At 43.3% G+C, this 21,229-nt stretch overlaps 1 protein-coding gene across 1 annotated transcript; it reads left to right on the top strand.

Moving 5' to 3' along the window:
* Positions 1-2,808: 2,808 nt before the first annotated feature.
* On the top strand, positions 2,809-20,362 carry LOC311250746 (myosin-1-like). The gene is made up of 41 exons (XM_084342742.1): positions 2,809-2,873; positions 4,257-4,327; positions 4,413-4,451; positions 4,533-4,760; positions 4,842-4,985; positions 6,399-6,555; positions 6,651-6,678; positions 6,775-6,877; positions 6,992-7,084; positions 7,170-7,233; positions 7,299-7,397; positions 7,534-7,637; positions 7,717-7,855; positions 8,025-8,143; positions 8,940-9,089; positions 9,169-9,339; positions 9,439-9,745; positions 9,816-9,898; positions 10,014-10,101; positions 10,192-10,309; positions 10,387-10,510; positions 11,564-11,700; positions 11,829-12,084; positions 12,244-12,486; positions 12,562-12,738; positions 13,620-13,765; positions 13,854-13,944; positions 14,024-14,413; positions 14,501-14,627; positions 14,714-14,832; positions 15,431-15,627; positions 15,714-15,897; positions 16,069-16,234; positions 16,356-16,480; positions 16,566-16,874; positions 16,963-17,166; positions 18,557-18,682; positions 18,827-18,997; positions 19,090-19,290; positions 19,389-19,520; positions 20,222-20,362. The coding sequence occupies exons 4-41, from the start codon at positions 4,557-4,559 to the stop codon at positions 20,237-20,239; spliced, it is 5,814 nt and encodes a 1,937-aa protein (XP_084198868.1). The 5' UTR covers positions 2,809-2,873; positions 4,257-4,327; positions 4,413-4,451; positions 4,533-4,556; the 3' UTR covers positions 20,240-20,362.
* Positions 20,363-21,229: the final 867 nt, after the last annotated feature.

Here is a 21,229-nt window from a genome sequence, read left to right as displayed (position 1 = left end):
TTCATCATAAATTAATCACAACTGTCTACACATCTGTGCCTCACAACATACAGACGGTGCCCTTTTTTATGTGTGTCGCTACTCAGACAGTCAGAGTCAGCCACGGCTGAGTAAGTCACAGCACGTGCTCTAAGTCACTACTATTATCTACTGCTGTCTATCATGCACAAGATGCTGTTTTCAAGTGCCTGTGGTTTCTCAGCAGTGACACTGGAGGGAGCTATGGTCTACATTTTCATTGGCAAAGAAAAGGACATGTCCTGATAATACTCCTTAAGTTATAATATAATAATAGTTCAAAATAGCTGTGATATTTGTATTGACGGATGAACATTGTAAGATGAACCACTAAACACTGAAGACCAGGCAGTATCCATCAGGAACTGACAGTATACATGAATGGAAACAAATCTGGATTAATTAATTAATTAATTGGATAAACAGCATTCTCTAAAATTCATTTCCATATAAATCTATTCAACATATCAAAATGTATTGCTTGGATGCATTATTGGTATTGATTACTGTTATCGATAATGATAATGAGTTCTAGCTGAGAGAGGAGCGCATGTTAACAGCTGTCCATTAACTGATATCAAAGTGCATCAGTGACAGATAATGGACTGCGTGACCTCTGCTTAGCAGCCCTTTATTTAGACAACTTGAACTTGACTTGACATTAACTCATAAGCCATGAGATTTTGCCATCTGTTGCTTTAAAGATTAAAATGAACCCTGGTTGAAATCCACCACATTCACTTAGGCTTTCTGAGGAGGCCGTATTCAAAATGTCTGAAGCTATGACTCAATCAATAGAAAATCACATGCCGGTTAAAAAAGGCAAATGAAAGGCAGTTTGTGGCTGCGGTGGTTATCCACATTGCATCATTGTCCTCACACTGAGTGTCATTATCCCTTTGAGGACAGTCCCTAAGAATATCTCACTCCTGATTAACTCTCTAAAGTAGCCCATATTTAAGATGGAGGCAGTGTAAGTCGCAGGTTCATTGGCTGCTTGTTCATGATTTAGCACCCTCCTTGTCAGTTTACAGCCGTCTAATCTCCCTCTCATGACACGAGAATTACAAATGAGTGACAGTTTGAAGACCTGACTTCACTCAAGAGTTACATTGGTACTAATGTTGGGCTGGTGATTAGGAAAAGTCATAAGCGGTCAGAGAGCATCTTGTTGGGTTTCCTTTCTATGAAATCAGAGGATCAATATCAGTCTCATGTCATGTTGCTACAGTATGTGAGCTTTACAGGGCTTAGCAGGTGTGTCTTTTTAACTTTGAACACAGACAGGCTTGCTGCTTTGCTCTTCATCCACTCTTTATGCTAAGCTAGGCTAACCGCATCCTGAAATGCAGTCCGATGTCTCGTCGCAGTGGCCAATCATGTAAACTGGCGATCAGACAAGCGGCCCTAATGACTGAAACCACAGTGGAGTGTAACGCAATGTGTTTGACATCGTGCACCAGTTTAAAACACTTTTGTTTCATCTGTAAATGTCGACGATCACTGTAGGACCGGCATGTTTAACCTACTGTGGCAGAGGCATGACTGCAGATCATAGGCAGACTATAACAGGTCAGTAGCGTGATGTTTCACTGAACTTGTGCCCCAGTTTAAAACTAAGTAATGATCTGCCTCACAACCTGGTTGTTTCCTGATATTTTTAATCCGTTGATGAGGACAAACGATCACTGTAGGACCAACATGTTTGTAGCATAACAATATAGCAGCTTCTCCTTTCAGCTAACTGAGCGTCGGTGTTCAAAGTTCACAACGTTACATCACACGAATGGGCCGCTGCACCACCCTGCAGTGTTTAGCCACAGACATGACAGTGATATCAATCTTCTCATCTGACACAAAGAAAGTGAATATTTCTGAAAATGTTCAACTGTTGTCTTTAAATGCACAGTATGTAACTTCTGCCACTAGGGGTCCCTCAGTCAAAACAATGAAACCAAAAGACGTAGTTTGATGACATTGTGAAGTAGTGTGGGATCATGGGAGTTTCACTGTATGTGAAAATCTGACATCTGACATGACCCTGGCAGAAATGTTCATGGACAAGGTAATGTATTAAAGTTTTATTCACGTTACGCTTAATGTAATTACAAAAACAAAAACAAAATACATATCAAAGGTCTAGTAGTAGTTATATTTATATATACAGATATGTTAATGCAGAAATGTTACACATTATATCCTAAAGTTGAAGTGTTTTTTTTATATGGTCTATTATTTGCCTCCCTGTTCTACAGTGTCCCTCTTTGGGAGATGATGGCAGGAGAAAAGAGAGGACTCCAAATCTCTGACACGACCATTAGTCCAGTGTAATCTCTAAAGCCGTCCCAGGAGGATCCTGGGGGAATTTCTATTGAGGGACTCATCAGCTATGTCTTTATTTATAAGCCTGTAATAGCAATCACAGGGGTTACAGATATATTTTGTGTAATATTTCAAAACAGTTTATAAGCCTTGGAGACTGTTTGATTGTGGATTGATGGAAATTGGTTGAACCGACTTTTATTTAACCTTGCCTCTGTATATCGAATTAAAATTCTTGCTTAGACACATGGCACAAAAAACAGATTCCAGCGTAATGTTCCTTGAAATTTTTATGAAAATGACACGTTACCATGCATTTTGTAATTCTGCTGTATTTCCCCCTGGTATACTTACTCGGCCTCCTTCCCGGCTGCTGCTGCTCCTCTCCGGGTCACTCATCCTCTGGAGCAGCTCTTTGCTGCCACTGTTCTCTGGGCTAGTTAGGCAGAGCGGACAGGTCAGTGCCTGCTGGGCTGCCCTGCTGCTGGTGCACTGACTGGCCCAGAGACACTGCAGCGGCAGCAGCAGGAGAGGTCAATGTGTTTACAGCTCACAATCCACCGCTGGCTGTTTGTTATATAAACCAACCACAAGAAAAACAGACACAACCCATTCACACCAGACACCCAATGAACATACACTTAAATAGCATGCTAGTTAGCCAGCTTCTGTCTCATTTGTTGTGTGATTAAACAGTTATGTCATTGTAGCCTACTGACCTCCCTCTAGTTTAGGAACCCAGGGGTGTGTGAACATGAGAGGACAGCCGAGAACAGGCACTCGGCCTGTCACTGTTCTCCTTCCTTCTTGTTGTCCAGTGGACTAACAGGTCCACATAAATGTCTGTCAGATTTATTCAGTTTTTGTGACGGGAAAAAGGCAACCTTTTTTATCTACTCTGATCAAAAAACTTGTTGGATGTATTAGCACAGAGTACCAGAACCAAGAAGCTGTCGTGGCTTTTGTCATACAAAAACGATAGACGCAAGCCAATCAGAGGCAGAGTAGGGGGGGCCACAAGAAATGCAGTGGGGTCCAGAATCATGTAAGACAAAATACACCAACACAACACAACAGTTCATGTAGATGAAGCATAAGATATACAGAATCATATCAAATATAACTCATAAAATACACCTTTAAGTAATATTTCATTTCATAATTTTCATTTCATTGGAGTTGTCATTTTCTTTATGAGAATTAGATGACAAGATTGATACCAGCTGGAGTCAGGGTGTGCACAGTTATCCTAGCCTAGCATTGAAAGTGTCAAACAGCTCCAAAGCCTGCTAATTAATATATGCCCTTTTAATCTGCTTAATCTGTACAGAAACAGGAATGTAAAAATGACTATTTAAGGTTTAAAGGAAAGTTATGACTTGGAACAATTGAATACAACATTCCCGTCAATGAGATGAACAGCGCCAGGCTGGCTGTTCTGTCTGAATCTAGCCTTTACAACAGTTAGCGGCTGCACATCCTGACCTTGGTACTTGATATCAATCTTCTCATCTCACTCTCAGAAAGAAACAAACCTATTTCCTCTTTCATCATGACTTTACATTGTGGATATGCCAGTTTATAATTCTGTTATAGCTGCTTTTACTAGAGATCATCTTTAATCGCATCGTGTGGTTCTAATCTTCCAAACACAGGAATGAAGATGCTAAACAAACAGTGCATCAGTCTCTGCGTGCTCGGAACATTTCAGCATCTATGTGATGCTGGCTCTCTGGCAGAGGTCACCCTCCTTTGGCATTCATTCTTTTCTTGAGCTGCAGTTGCTCCCTGCCACAGATTTATAACAAAAGCTCAGTGACATCTCCATGATATGCCGTGCCAAGCTAATCACTTCTCTCCACCCACATTCATTTGAGGCTTTGACCTAAATATAGGTGTTTGTTGTGTCTCCAAAGGCACCGAGAGGGACCTTATAAAAGCAGTAAGGGTCAAAGCCGTGCACATTTTTCAGCTGGGACTCCTGCTGGTGAGGGCGTGCTTCTGTTTCATTGTTGTGTGGGTGTGATAGATACTGACTTTACTGATAGGATTTCATCTTGTTTGTGATTCAGGTGGAGGATACATTAGCATACCTTCTATAGCCCACAGAGGTAAGAGTTGGTATTGATTATGATGAATGATGATGATTATTCTAGTATCACCGATCTAACCTTTAACCCCGGATCTTTCAGTCCCCTCTGGGCTGTGTTGCAGAGATGAGCTCGGATGCTGAGATGGCTGTGTTTGGGGAGGCTGCCCCGTACCTGAGGAGACCTGAACGAGAGAGAATCGAATCCCAGAATCGTCCCTTTGATGCTAAAACTGCAGTGTTTGCAGTGGATCCAAAGGAGCTGTTTGTCAAAGGCACTCTGCAAAGCAAAGACAGCGGCAAAGCCACGGTTAAAACTAATACAGGACAGGTGTGTTCGCTGTGGACGAGGCTAATCATCCATGCACTCTCTATATCGTTCTGCTGATGAAGGGCACGTCTCTCCTCACAGGTTGTTACAGTGAAGGATGATGAAATCTTCCCCATGAACCCGCCCAAGTACGACAAGATCGAGGACATGGCCATGATGACCCACCTCAACGAGGCCGCTGTGCTGTATAACCTCAAAGAGCGTTACGCAGCCTGGATGATCTATGTGAGTAGTGCAGCATTTACCGTAGTTGATGATGGTCATTCTCACACAATGCCAGACGAGCTGTTGCTCAACAGACACATTAGAGCTGCAGTTAGTTGCCCTGACAGCCGCAGTAAGCAGAGGCTACTTTAGCGGTGAGATTTTAAGAAATGGTCTTCAACCAGATAATGTCAGACTGCTATCCCATGGCTACATGTAAAGAAAAAAGTCCACATGTTGCATTTAGCTGTTCTCATTGCTCGATGCAAAGAGCATCAGAGATACATGGTCCAGAGGAGATGAACTTTTTCAGTTGGTACTGTTTTGAAAGTGCTGTCCATCCCAGTAGACGTGCACTTGATGATGTGCATTTCAAAAAATGTCGATGCCTAGATTAAAACCAGCACAAATAATTATGCAGAAAACATTGTCTTTAAGTGTTTTATTTACATGTACATCAAAAATAATAAATTAGTCTGATTACATTAAATTCAATTAAATTAAAGCAGATTTACATAAACCTTTTGTGTAAATTTAGTTATGACATACTCAGTTAAAGGGAACTTCTACTAAAAAATCCAACACAATGTGTTACTATTAGTATTATGTAAAAGTGATGCATTTCACATTGATTATTCTGTCTCCTGTAATAAATCACACTTTTAGTAATGTCATTTATACCCACTGACTCAACAGTCAGTAATGAACCTTTACTTTGAACTTCTGTGAAAGAATAAGACTAAACATTTACATGCAATTACAATATGCAATATTCAGACTTTAGAATTACAAATCAATGCTCTCCATTTAATAATTTGTGTCCTCTGATTATTAATTTGGGTTTTGAATTTGATCTCATGGATGTGTGTGTGTGTGTGTGTGCGTGCGTGTGTGTGAGGTGTCACCAGCTAAATCAGCGGCTTTTGTCTTGAAGTTGAAATGAGGGAATTTACATAGGAACAGTGTCCTGTGGCTGTTAACGATACAGTGCTATTGTGGCTTTGTTTGGGTGCAGAGAATGAGAGAGGAAGTGACTGTATGACACAGTACAGTATGGTTCTGATCCAGGAAAGATCAGTGTGATGGAGAATCACCTTTAGTTAAGGTATGGTTGAGGTTCAGCAGCTGCATTGCCTGCTTGGAGTGAAGGATAGATTGTGCTGATACTTAGTTATATAAAGGGTGGATGTTAACTGCAGGTCTGTGGTGGGACGGCCACTTCCAGCCTCACTCCACACTGCTTCCTGCAATGGCAGTGAAGTTGGCATTGGAATCAATTGTAAAATGCAGAATTGTCTGATGTGGACGTAATGCCTATGATAGTGGGCTGGAAAATACATACAGGTGTCGTCTTCTGAGCATGGTTTGGGACCGTCAAATCGCTAAAGAAATGCTTCCTCAAACAAATGTTTTTTGTTTCTTTTGCACTTTCAGACCTACTCTGGGCTCTTCTGTGTCACTGTGAACCCTTACAAGTGGCTCCCAGTGTACAACCAAGAGGTAGTGGTGGCCTACAGGGGCAAAAAGCGCCAGGAGGCTCCACCTCACATCTTCTCCATCTCTGACAACGCCTATCAGTTCATGCTCACTGGTAAAACTCAAACTGTTGTCACAGTCACTTATATATAAAGTTCTGATGCAGTGCAGGGTGTCATTCTGACATGACTGTGGTGTTATCTGTTGTAGATAGAGAAAACCAGTCCATCCTTATCACGTAAGCTGCATGTTGATGCAAATGCTTCAGCCTGTCTTTGATACTTTATGTCATAAAAGGGGAAATAAAACATTTCTGGTGTGTTTTGTTCTGCAGTGGAGAATCTGGTGCAGGAAAGACTGTCAACACCAAACGAGTCATCCAGTACTTTGCGACAATCGCAGGGAAGAAAGATGCTGCTGCCTCTGGAAAATTTCATGTAATATTAGAAAGAACAGATGCTTTTTCAAGTGGTGCTTTACATAGTCGACTTATAACCTTTCAATGCATACACCTGTAACTAAATCATGTCTCGTCTGCGTCGTTTCTGCAGGGGAATCTGGAGGACCAGATCATCTCTGCTAACCCACTGCTGGAGGCCTTTGGGAATGCCAAAACAGTCAGGAACGATAACTCCTCCCGTTTCGTGAGTTAAAAGACAGAGATTCTGCTGGTACCAATAACTGATTGGCCAGCTTCTTTCCTTTAACAAGTATTGTTTTGTTTTTCAGGGCAAATTCATAAGAATCCACTTTGGTACCACAGGGAAACTGTCTTCTGCTGATATTGAAACTTGTGAGTTACAACACAATAGAGACATGCAATGTTTTGTCCAAGACTCATCCAGTTTTACTTCACAGACTTGCTGGAAAAATCCAGAGTAACGTTTCAGCTGGCTGCAGAGAGGAGTTACCATATCTTCTACCAGATCATGTCCAACAAGAAGCCTGAGCTCATAGGTAACACTAGAGAGATCAGTGTAACAGTGTTACTGTATGTACATTTGTTCTCACTGTATGTTCTAAGTGAAATGGTATGCACAGTGTGTTTGAATTACCATGCTTGTATGTGACTGGCTCATTACTTGTCATGCAGAGACTCTCCTCATCACCACCAATCCCTACGACTTCCCATTTGTGAGCCAAGGGGAAATCTGCGTGGCCAGTATTGATGACAGCGAGGAGCTGATGGCCACGGATGTGAGTCACGACCTTTTCTTTTCCTTCACTCTTAAATTTCACTGGTCCTAACATCAGCCTGGTGATGGTGTACTTTCAGAGTGCTATCGACACCCTGGGCTTCACTGGAGAGGAGAGGATTGGCATTTACAAGCTAACGGGTGCTGTGATGCATTATGGGAATATGAAGTTCAAGCAGAAGCAGAGAGAGGAGCAAGCAGAGCCGGACGGGACAGAGGGTGACTGTTCACTGGATTTACCTTCATCTTTGAATCCCTTGTTTCTTCTTCTGATGATAGTTGCATCATATATGGATTTTTGTTTTAATTATCTTTTTCTGCTTCTTATCTAGCTTTTCTTCTCTCCTGTCATTCGTAGTTCTCTGACTTGATCTTTTTCTCTGATCAGTGGCTGACAAAGCAGCTTACCTGATGGGTCTGAACTCTGCTGACCTGCTGAAAGCTCTGTGTTACCCCAGAGTGAAGGTTGGGAACGAGTACGTGACCAAAGGGCAGACTGTTCAGCAGGTAGTGTGTTATCCATTATGAATTTTATATTGCCACTTATAAGAGTATATTACTCCTTATAACGTACACCAAAATGAACGTATCTTAAACTGATTGTAGCTAATACTATGGAGCTGAGAGAAAACATACATCCAAAATATCCCCAAAGCTGTTTTTACCAATATTTTTTATTTTTATAATTATCAAATGACTGTGTGATCTGAAAGTTCCAAGTAGTGGTGAATCCACTGAGAATTACCTTCCAACTCTGCACCTCCTCTGAGCTTTTAGCTTCCTTTAGCCAGTTGTTTTGGTTTCAGCCCCAGCAGGAGTCTGTCTTCAGTGAAACAGCTCTGCTACACCTACTGTACACTCCCTGCCAGGCACCAAACAGCAGACAAAGTAAAGCTTCACTACATGGATCATGGGAAATGTATCCCTTTCATGTAGTCTCTTACAGTGGACAGATATTTGGAAGCCTTTTTGAACCATTTAAGTTGAAATATCACATCCCAGCCACCAACTAGTGGACCTCCAAAGTGTCGTCCAAATGTTGGATTAATGACTCACACAGTAGGTCTGGCTCATAAACTACTCTGTTTACGGCAGTTTATGAGCTGTAGCTTTGCGGGTAAACACACCAATCGCTCAGACACTTCTCCTGGTCTTCTGCTGCTCCTCTCAGGGTCCGGGGTTCTGTAGCCGCTCTGCACTGCAGCTGCAGTGTCTCTGAGCTTGTTAGGTTGAGCAGACAGGCAGGATGGCGGAGCAGCGGCGAGCAGCAGAAACTCACTGTGAGCTCTCTGTCATTGTGCAGGTCTACAACTCTATTGGTGCTCTGGCCAAATCAGTCTATGAGAAGATGTTTATGTGGATGGTCCTCCGCATTAACCAGATGCTCGACACCAAGCAGCCCAGGCAGTTCTTCATCGGGGTCCTGGACATTGCTGGGTTTGAAATCTTTGATGTAAGTTACCATTAAACAGGGGTTTTTCTGGAATTTCCTATGAATGCAGTGGTTCTACTCTAAAAGTGTTGTTTTGCAGTACAACAGTCTGGAACAGCTGTGCATCAATTTCACCAATGAGAAACTGCAACAGTTTTTCAACCACCACATGTTTGTGCTGGAACAAGAGGAGTATAAGAAGGAAGGCATCGAGTGGGAGTTCATTGACTTTGGGATGGACCTGGCTGCCTGTATTGAGCTCATTGAAAAGGTTACTTCAGACGGATATGATGTTGTTCAATGTCCCAGAAATAAATGCCTCCACAGAATGACTTTATATGTTAAAACAGAGTTGTTTTGTCCTCAACAGCCAATGGGCATCTTTTCCATCCTCGAAGAGGAGTGTATGTTTCCCAAAGCATCCGACACCACCTTCAAAAACAAGCTGTATGACCAACATCTGGGAAAATCCGGCAACTTCCAGAAGCCTAAGCCTGTCAAAGGCAAGGCTGAGGCTCACTTCTCCCTGGTGCACTATGCTGGCACTGTGGACTACAGCATCACAGGCTGGCTGGACAAGAACAAGGACCCGCTCAATGATACTGTAGTCCAGCTCTACCAGAAAGCCAGCCTCAAACTGCTGGCTTTCCTATATTCTAACTATTCCACAGCCGACGGTAAGAATCTGAATCTGTTTTATCTTAAGGTCTATCTGTATACTGTAGATAAAAACATTTCTTCTTCTAGATGCTACTGGTGGAGCCGGTGCTTCTAAGAAAGCAGCAAAGAAGAAGGGCTCATCCTTCCAGACTGTGTCAGCCCTCTTCCGGGTAACTGCATACTGAAATAATACTGGATTCTCTTAAGTAATTACAAATAATGAAGTAAGGAAACAACAGCTCAGCTTTTGTGCGACAGTGTAGTGACAGTGATGATCTCTAACAGGAGAATCTGGGAAAGCTGATGACAAATCTTAAGAGCACCCATCCTCATTTTGTTCGGTGTTTAATTCCAAATGAAACTAAAACTCCAGGTAAGTGTCATATTATAAACACTGTTTATCAGACTATTTAAATCATGTCTCAGGCAGTGTGATTCTAATGTAGCCCTGGCTGACCTTCAGGCATTATGGAGCACCACCTGGTCATCCATCAGCTGCGATGTAACGGTGTGCTGGAAGGGATCAGGATCTGTAGGAAGGGCTTCCCCAGTAGGATCCTGTACGGGGATTTCAAGCAAAGGTAAGAAGCAGAGGTCAGGTTGTTCGAAAATTCAAAAAACAAAAACCCTCCTTCTCTAACAAGGGTTTGTCTTATAGGTACAAAGTACTGAATGCTAGTGTGATACCTGAGGGACAGTTCATCGACAACAAGAAAGCTGCTGAGAAGCTCTTGGGGTCTATCGATGTGGATCACACACAGTATAAGTTTGGGCACACCAAGGTAAATGATTCTGAATGCTACAACAGGCCTCAGTGTGTTTGAACTGCAGTGCTGCTGCTGCATCCATCACTTCTGTCAAGTACGTGGAGGTGTGAAAGTAAGGCAACACCAGGAATGTTTATCTCGTGAGACGGTTATTCCCATTTGTATGATTCAAATGAAAGCAGTTCTTGGGGAGTTTACGGGGCCTGTGTGACAGCTGACAGGCTTTTCCCAGCTCTGAGTGTAGCCATTCAGAGCAGATATAAACACTTTTGCAAACCACATATCATACTAACCATTAAAACATTTATGAAACTCATGTCCATGTGTTGAAGGGACGGTTATCCCCAAAATCAAAAACACATATTTTTCCTCTTACCTGTACAGTAGTGTTATTTATCCTTCTAGATAGTTTTGGTGTGAGTTGTCAAGTTTTATCAGCTGTAGATGTCAGCCTGCTCTCCAATATAAAGGAACTATACAGCACTCTGCTTGAGCCATAAAATACATTGGAAAAACTCCAAGAAGATAATCCACAGACCTTGTTGTGCGCATTTTCTCACAAGGAACTATTTTCTTTCCATATCACTGTCCAGAAGGCAGTGTGCATCTCCTCATGGACAAGAGTTCGTTGCTTGTGATGAAAACATTAGTGGCGTCCTCTTTGGTTGAGCTGTGAAGTTAGCTAGCTTAGTTGTCTCAGTCATCGAGCCTCTTGTCCATGAGTAGATGCACGCCTCCTTCTGCTGCCCGGTGATATAAAAAAAACACAGTTCAAAGTGAGAAACTATGCACAACAAGGTCTGGGGATTGTCTTGAGACAAAGAGACATTGCTGTTGAACTTTTTTGAGACTTTGAGAATCACAAGCAGAGTGCTGTATAGTTCCTTTATATTGGAGAGAAGGCCGACAGAACCTCAGCAGACCACACACAAACTGTCTCAATGGATAAAGGCACCACAAGGAAACATTTATTTTTGATTTTAGGGTGAACTGTTCCTTTAAGGTTATTTTGATGTAGTATTCATGAGTATCTTAACATATAACCAAACTGTATTTTTTTAACTGAAGGTGTTCTTCAAAGCTGGACTCTTGGGTCTCCTAGAAGAGATGAGGGATGAAAAACTGGCCTCTCTCATCACCATCACTCAGGCCTTGTGTCGCGGCTTCCTAAGAAGGAGGGAGTATCAGAAAATGATGGAGAGGAGGTAATCACGAGCATGGTAGATTAAAATCACTGATCACTTGTCACATGTACATAAAAAGACTGTAGATCTGTATGGATGTACTTATTGCTTTGAAGCTAAAAACTAAAAACGACCTCTGACACTTTCAGAGAGTCCATTTACATCGTCCAGTACAACATCCGCTCCTTCATGAATGTGAAACACTGGCCATGGATGAAGCTCTACTTTAAGATCAAGCCACTCTTGAGGAGTGCTGAGACTGAGAAGGAGATGGCCATCATGAAAGTGGACTTCGCCAAGTGTAAGGAGGATTTAACCAAAGCTGAGACCAAGAGGAAGGAGCTGGAAGCTAAAATGGTTTCACTGCTTCAGGAGAAGAATGACTTGTGTCTGCAGATTCAGTCTGTAAGTAGAAAGAGTACAGTACTACTGTACAAACATGTATGCTGCTTACTACTTGATTTTACGTTTGTCTGGTCTTTATAAATACATTGTGTATTTTGGATGGAATGGGGAGGGACTGGGTCGGGGTTTAATGCGAACTGTGCCCTTTTTTTTCAACAGGAAAGTGAGAGTCTGGCAGACGCAGAGGAAAGATGTGAGGGGCTAATTAAGAACAAGATTTCACTGGAGGCCAAAGCCAAAGAACTGAGCGAGAGACTGGAGGATGAGGAGGAGGTGAACGCTGAGCTCACTGCCAAGAAGAGGAAGCTGGAGGACGAGTGCTCTGAGCTGAAGAAAGACATCGATGACTTGGAGCTCACCTTGGCCAAAGTGGAGAAGGAAAAACATGCCACTGAAAACAAGGTGCATCTGCTGACCTGAACACCAAGCCCACCATTTAAACACTGACTAACAGATTACTTTTTGCTTCTCGTTCAGGTGAAGAATCTGACCGAGGAGATGTCCTCTCTGGATGACACCATCGCCAAGTTATCCAAGGAGAAGCTGGCCCTGCAGGAGGCCCACCAGCAGACACTGGAGGATCTGCAGGCCGAGGAAGACAAAGTCAACTCTTTGAGCAAAGCCAAGATCAAGCTGGAGCAACAAGTTGATGATGTAAGCGTGTGGCCACTACCTTTTAAAGCTACAGCATGTGAAACTTAAACATGCTCTGATCAATGTTTTTATATATTTATATTATTACTCCACCAATTTCACTCATTTAAGTGTGTTTCCAGGTGTTGGGGAGCACTACTGCATATGTGAAAAAAGTAGAAATAAAGCCTTTTGTGTCTCCAGAGGAACTAGCTGATGTCATTTGGGGCTGAAGACTACAAGTTTGAAAATGAAAAAATATGAGGGTGTTCAGTTCAGTTAGGCCTGCCCACGCATCAGGAGTTCAACAACTCGCTGATGTCTAATCTCAACCATGCACACGCCACAAGATTTGAACATAATGGTGCATCACACACTGCAGGATATTACGAAGGTCACTGTGTCAGAGGGAGCGATGCAGCTCCTCACTGATCTCATGGGGAAGCAGATAAAACTGTGGAGACTGTGGAGCAAAACCTGCTGTCGTAAAGTTTAGACTTTGTGGTGTGAAAAAACTAAAGCAGAAGAAACAAGTGTGGATGATTAAATGGGATTTCTATTCTTCAGTGGGAAGAGGAGGTGAGATTTTAAAGACGACCCAACAGACAGCTGTTTTCAGGGTAAAAGCTCTAAAGACCCACCGGAGGCTACTTCCAGGCACCAGACTAGCTCACAGCAAACATTAGCGACTAGCTGGTGAACACAGTGGAGCATCAAGCAACTTAACAGCCGGATATTTTATTTAGAAGTTAATGAGACGAAAAACAGCTAGAATGAGAATGATTATTGGATGTACGTGCTCCGTTTTAGTGTTGTGTTTAAAGCTTATGGTGCCGTGTGGCCAAACAAATCAATAAATGCAAGACTTGATTGTTTTTACTGAAACTGTGTCAATGTTTCAGCTTGAGGGTTCTCTGGAGCAAGAAAAAAAGGTGCGGATGGATGTCGAGAGAGCCAAAAGGAAGCTGGAAGGAGATCTGAAACTGAGTCAAGAATCCATAATGGATTTGGAAAATGACAAACAACAACTGGAAGAACGCCTTAAAAAGTGTGTATTTGTGCAGCAGTGTCTGAGCATAATGATAGGTACACTACTGCACATATTCATTAACCACATGGTGTGGCTCTGCAAACAGGAAAGACTTTGAATTCAGCCAGCTTGTATCCAAGATCGAGGATGAGCAGAGTGTGGCGGCACAGTCTCAGAAGAGGATCAAGGAGCTTCAGGTACTTTAGAGCTGAAAAGGTTGGACTGAAATGTGCTGCGAGTCAATGAATGATGGTTGTTTTTTGTTGCTTTACCCAGGCCCGCATTGAGGAGCTGGAAGAGGAGATTGAGGTGGAGCGTGTTGCCAGGGCGAAGGTGGAAAAGCAGAGGTCCGATCTCTCCAGGGAGCTCGAGGAGATCAGCGAGAGGCTGGAGGAGGCCGGGGGAGCCACTGCCGCTCAGGTAGAGATGAACAAGAAGCGAGAGGTGGAGTTTCAGAAACTGAGACGAGACCTGGAAGAGTCGACGCTCCACCACGAGGCCACCGCTGCAGCTTTAAGAAAGAAACATGCTGACAGCGTGGCTGAGCTGGGAGAGCAGCTCGACAACCTTCAGCGGGTCAAACAGAAGCTGGAGAAGGAGAAGAGCGAGTACAAGATGGAGATCGATGACCTGTCGAGCAACATAGAGGTCACGGTCAAGTCAAAGGTAAGCAGGCCAGTATAGACTGTATACTGTATTCAGTATGTGTTCATCATATCATGGTAAATGAATAATATAATATAAATATTACAGATTAATTATGAGAAGATGTGTCACTCTCTGGATGACCAGCTGGGAGACTACAAGACTAAACACGATGAGAACACTCGCCTGATCGCTGAAATTAATGTTCAGAGGGCAAAACTTCAGAATGAAAACGGTAACCAGCAGAGTTAAGTCTTGTTAAAGAGACTTCTGGAGTCAAACACTTTTCTATTACCTCGTGTTCTGAAACCTCTTCAACAGGTGAGCTGTCTCGTCTTCTCGAGGAGAAAGAAGCGATACTCTCTCAGATGTTGAGGGCTAAGACGGCCTGCACTCAGCAGATTGAGGAGCTGAAGAGGCAGGTCGAGGAAGAAACGAAGGTTTGCTGCATTACTGCTCCGCACAACCAAACAATGACTGTCACATCAATAATGTTTGAACGTCAGCAGGATAACTAATTAGCTTTCCCTAGGTAGCGAGGAAATGCATCTCTGGAGCTTCACATCAGCTCAGCAGCTACAGTTTAGATTAGGGATTAAAAAGGTGTAAATAACATCTTTTCAAATATATGCTGGATCTCACCAGAGACTTGAATTACAGCAGACGAGCTGTATGTATGGAGCCATTTGATGTTTCTTTGGTTGTTTTTTCCATCTCCAGCTACTTCAGCTGTTTAGGAGAATGCTGCAACGCTGTTTTAGTGTGAAGCTCCATAAATGTTTTGTGGACTCTGACACTTCACCTGACTTTACATCAGCATGAGGGGAGGAGATGATGACTGAATTTACAATTTTGGGTGAACTGTTAACACGAAGCAGAGGAAAACTCTTCACAAGAAAGTGAATATTTGTGTTTCCCCAAATGACAGACTTTAAGGAGGGGGCTCATAATATCAGGATTATTTGAACCTTGAGAGAAAATCTGCTTTGATTCAATCAAACTTTATTCAGCTAAAATCCAAATCCGCCTCTCTGTCAGGCTAAGAATGCCCTCGCCCATGCTCTCCAATCTGCACGTCACGACTGTGATCTGCTGAGGGAGCAGTTTGAGGAGGAGCAGGAGGCCAAGGCTGAGCTCCAGAGAGCAATGTCCAAGGCCAACAGTGAGGTGGCGCAGTGGAGAACCAAATATGAGACTGATGCCATCCAGCGCAATGATGAGCTGGAGGAGGCTAAGTGAGTGACACACAAAGACATTATGAAGTGAGATATTTGATAACAAAGAAACTGAAAATAAATATGTGATATGTTGTTATGCTCAGGAAAAAGCTTGCCCAGCGTCTGCAGGAGGCTGAGGAGGCCATCGAGGCGGTGAACGCCAAGTGCTCATCTTTGGAGAAGACGAAGCAGAGGCTGCAGGGAGAGGTGGAGGACCTCATGGTCGATGTGGAGAGGGCGAATGCTCAAGCAGCTGGCCTGGATAAAAAGCAGAGGAGCTTTGATAAGGTAACAAAGACATCCTGTACGTTCATTATGCTAGACCAATCACAGCAAGCCACAGAAACTAACAACAATCTGCACCATTATTATTCTCAAAAATGATTGGCTTGTTGCTATCCAATGACCTTATAAAATCATCCATCCAGATTCATGACCAATAATTTGCGTCTTCCTCAGATTCTGTCTGAGTGGAAGCAGAAGTTCGAGGAGAGTCAGGCTGAGCTGGATGGATCACAGAAGGAGTCTCGCTCCCTCAGCACCGAGCTCTTCAAAATGAAGAACTCTTATGAGGAAGCTCTGGAGCACCTCGAGGTCCTCAAACGAGAGAATAAAAACCTGCAACGTACGTATGTTACTGTCAGACAGGAAGGTCCATCTGACACTGGATCAGATGGTTCTGAATAAACACCAAGGATGTTATGGTCATATGTCTGAAAAAACTCTAACACATTTGACACCTTTAGAGGAGATCTCTGATCTGACTGAACAACTTGGGGAGAATGGTAAAGCCATCCATGAGCTGGAGAAGACTAAGAAGCAAAGTGAGACGGAGAAGACAGAGATCCAGACTGCTTTGGAAGAGGCTGAGGTAACTTGATGTAATATGAATACATTATTTACACCATGGCTCATTCCTCTTTATCAGTGTGTTCTTATTTTTCTCTGGACTCCAGGCTTCTCTGGAACATGAGGAGTCTAAAATCCTGCGTGTCCAGCTGGAGCTGGCTCAGGTGAAAGGAGAGGTTGATCGCAGGGTGGCTGAGAAGGACGAGGAGATCGAGCAGATGAAACGCAACAATCAGCGCATTGTGGAAACAATGCAGTCCGCCTTAGATTCTGAGACACGCTGCAAGAACGATGCCATGAGGATCAGGAAGAAGATGGAGGCCGACCTCAATGAGATGGAGATCCAGCTGAGCCACGCCAACAGGCAGGCAGCTGAGGCCCAGAAGCAGCTGAGGAACATCCAAGCCCACCTCAAAGTGAAATATTGTTCATTGGCAGCTTCAGCACAAAATGATTAGCTGTTTGGGTGAATCATACAGCTTTTACCCTCCTGCCCCTCTGCAGGAGCAAACCCTTCACCTGGACGAGGCACTGCGGAGCCAGGAGGACCTGAAGGAGCAGGTGGCCATGATGGAGCGCAGGAGCTGCCTGATGCAGGCGGAGGTGGAGGAGCTGAGGGCCGCTCTGGAACAGTCGGAAAGAAGCCGCAAGCTGGCTGAGCAGGAACTGGCTGATGCCTGTGAGAGAGTGGGGCTGCTGCACTCCCAGGTGAGCAGCAGGGTTACAGTCTATCAGTGAGGGCCAGTGAGATCTGAAGGGACAGCACCGTGATGTAAGAGACCTGTTGATGATGATGATACTGTGCTTCTTCAGAGGACCGTCAGGGTCGCTAATGAACAGCGACTTGGTCATGTGCTGAGATGAAGTGGTTTTTAAAAGTGGAGCATCAAAGGCTGTGTAAGGGATAATGACTGACGAGGTGTCCTTCATCAGGAATGAATGGATGATGTCACAGACATGAGAAGTCATTACAGTCCCATGAGGTTCTGAAGCAATGGAAACATTGTTCACTACCTTGTAAATAGGACGGACCTTCATGACGACTCAGCAGCAGGAGATAAAGTGGTCCACTTTAAAAAACAGAAGATCTAATTCATTAATCCTTAAAATGATGTCAATAGTACTCTGTGTACCTGCACCACAGCATCTACGTTAATTGACTTCTGACCACAGTCAAAGTCTTCTCCCAACTGAAACTTTCCCTCAGTTACACTTTAGCTCACTGTCTTGGTTTGACTTGGTTGAGTGTCACTGCTCTCAGCCTTGTCTCCAGCCCCAGCAGGCAGCTGTTTTCAGTGAATAAACCTTGTTAAACCCACTTCACACTGCTCAGCACACAGACGAAGTGAGAGGCTAGCTGGTAAACATGCTAAAACATTTAGCTGCTAAAAAGACAGATAATTTCTCTGGACTTTTTTATTTTCATTATTTCAACTCTGCTTTGGGTGAACCCAAAGCAGAGTTGAAATAATAGTCAATGTTAGAGTTTGAAATATGAATGTGTGAGGTCCACGGAAACACCAGACTCCAAATGAATACTAATGTTGCATCACTCTGAAGTATAAACACAAGTCCCCTGTATTTACAGCAGTAAAACATCTTCCCTATCTGCCCACTGTCTCATCTGGTTCATCCCTCTCTCTCTCTCTCTCTCTCCATCATTGCATCAATGCAGCTAGAAAATGACATGAACAGAATATTTATGATGTAAATAAATGTAAGAGGAGTTTTCAGAGAATCCACATCTGACAACTGTAGGCTATATCAACACACCGCTGAGCAAAGTGAAGTCATTTGTACAGTAGCTGACTCGTCTGTCTCTCTCTCTCCTTCTTTGTGCTGTCAACCAAACGGCACACTTACAAATATTAATATTTTATTTAACTATTTATAATATAATATGAGGTAGGAGGACAATCAATATCAATGTATAACATTCTTCTGATTGAATACTGTAGAGTCAGAGATGTAAAGAGTAATAATAATTATTGTAATTATTTTGGGGTGTTGAGATAAAATGTATGTGTGTTTGAGCACCGCTAAAAAGGGTCTAAAACCACCTGTGATATACTGTTTGCTGACCGTCTCTTTGCTACAGAACACAAGTCTCCTCAACTCCAAGAGGAAGCTGGATGCAGATGTCAGCCAGCTGCAGGTGGAGGTGGAGGACGCCGTCCAAGAGGCTCGAAATGCAGAGGAGAAAGCCAAGAAGGCCATCACTGATGTGAGTATCACGTGCTTCACCTCTTATTACTGTATATCAAGCATTTACAGTTGTATAACGTATGATGAGCAACTGAAAGAAACAGCCATAATTATTAAGCAGCATAAATCAAACAAATCAGTTTACGCCACTCTGTTCATGAAGGCGGCCATGATGGCCGAGGAGCTGAAGAAGGAGCAGGACACCAGCAGCCACCTGGAGAGGATGAAGAAGAACATAGAGGTGTCCGTGAAGGACCTGCAGCACCGTCTGGATGAGGCTGAGAGCCTGGCTTTGAAGGGAGGAAAGAAACAGCTCCAGAAACTGGAAAATCGGGTATCACACTCGCCCATATGAGATTCATGTAGCATTACTGAGAACCTAGATCCTAACTGCTGGCTTTGTGGTGTTCGGACTCTCTGTTGTAGGTGCGTGAACTGGAGGGCGAAGTGGAGAGTGAGCAGAAAAGGGCTGCTGATGCTGTCAAAGGAATCCGTAAATATGAACGGAGAGTGAAGGAGCTCACGTACCAGACTGAAGAGGACAAGAAGACTGTCCTGAGACTGCAGGACCTGGTGGACAAGCTGCAGCTCAAAGTCAAGGCCTACAAACGGCAGAACGAAGAGGCGGTGAGATCTGCTCTGACCTCCAGAGAAACAAACATTGTCTTTTTAAATAACTATGATGAAGGATGATTAGCGCGTCCTGTGTCTGTCTCTGTCTCCAGGAGGAGCAGGCCAGTACTCATCTGGCCAAGCTGAGGAAGGTGCAGCATGAGCTGGAGGAGGCACAGGAGCGAGCAGACATCGCTGAGTCCCAAGTCAATAAGCTGAGAACCAAGAGCAGAGAGTTTGGAAAGGTAAACTCAGTACATTCATTGATCAGTTTGGTTTGTTTGGATCTTTATTGGCTGAGCTGTTGGCTAATCAAACAGAGATTTTACCAGTGTAATAATCTAATAGATGGTCAACAGCTGAGACAGTCATGAATTATTAATTAATTACATGTTGAGTTTGACCGGTTGGGGACCTTTTTAAATCTGAAGCATCATGGTCTGTGCCTGGGACTAAGGCCCCGTTCAGACCTATCTTGAGTGATCTGATCACAAGTGGACAGCTCTAAGACAGACGGAGGACGCATTTAAGACCCGATCCCTCAGACCACATTCAGAGGTGGTCTGGGCCGAATGTAACTAAACAGCTACGGAAACTTCTAACTCGTTGGTGCCTTCTTGTAAATTCAGCAAATGTTCTACATGGAGTTCTTTCTTTCTTTGTGTAAAAAACATTGTGTCTGTTTGTTCCAGTGATGGACGGGTTTATTTCATGTAGAGCAGGAAGTGACATCAGATCACAGGTGCTCACTCAAACACAGGTTAATGTAGCTGTGAACTGATGACTTAGAGCTGTCTGCTTGTGATCAGATCACTCAGGACTGATGTTAATAGCAGGTCTGATCAGTATGAACTGCTTTGTACAAAGGAAGCTGCAGGTACACCCATTTGCTTGTGCAGTGCATTAAATATTTCCTGTCCTTTCCTGTCCTGTCCTGTCCTTTCAGGCCTCTGAAGCTGATTAGACGACACAGAGGACTTCCTCCTCCTCTTCTTCTTCTTGAACTTCTTAGTGAAAGTAGAAACTCTGCAGATTGAATTCTGTTTTGCTGTGAGACTGTAGCAGAATAAAGTGGTGTGAAGCATCAGCTTCGTCTGTTCTTTCTCCACATCTTATGACATTATTGTCTTTCATTAGAAATACTGTATCACGCAACATCAATATGTTTCTGAATACCAACACAAGTGAATGGAAACTGAGTGTTTATCGTAGTTCTTGGTGTATTAGCACATTAGCGTAGGCTCTGTAGTGCTAATTAGCCTCTGAGAGGAGTCAGTGAACCAGATAATCAGTTTTGTAGAGTGTGCGGTTTCTATGAGTGCAGTTTGCATCTAATTTGAGCATCTGTTTGCAGAGCTCAGTCCAGAGCCCAGCAGAATGCCTCCTGACATTTATGATCTGAGTTAAAATAGCCGTCCTCTTCACTGCCGCTCATCTACATACAATACCTAATGCTAGCATGAGACAAGTGGATTAAACATGATTAGACCAATATAATCAAAGGAGCATCTGGACGACTCAGAAAGGCTGCAGAGGATGGATTAAAGATGGAGCGTGTATTTAGCTGTGTCACTCCATCCCTGAAGCTGACGGAGGGATTCTGCACTGTTTGCTTTTGTTTCTGTGTCAGCGTCCTCATCATGACAGGAATTTCATTTGTCTGGGACTCAGATTAGAAGTTAAAGTGGGAGATGGATGTAAAATACTCATCTGTCTTTCATACTTACAGGTACGCAAAGGAAAACTCATAGCACATATACTGTAACAGGAGATATGTTTTTAAGTTCGCCTTTTAAAAATGTTGAAAGTAATCAGAATAAAAACTCTTCTGTTTAAACCAGGATCTTGACTATTTGTTCTGTAGCCGCCTGACAGGACGCTGGTCGTGTCCTCACGACTGTTTCTACCAATTAGTTTCTTAACAATCAGAGAAAAGTCTGATTCTGATTATTTT

Source organism: Pagrus pagrus (genome assembly GCF_965226575.1).
Source record: "Pagrus pagrus genome assembly, chromosome: 21".
Classification (NCBI taxonomy): domain Eukaryota; kingdom Metazoa; phylum Chordata; class Actinopteri; order Spariformes; family Sparidae; genus Pagrus; species Pagrus pagrus.
This window is presented reverse-complemented; position numbering and strand designations above follow the sequence as displayed.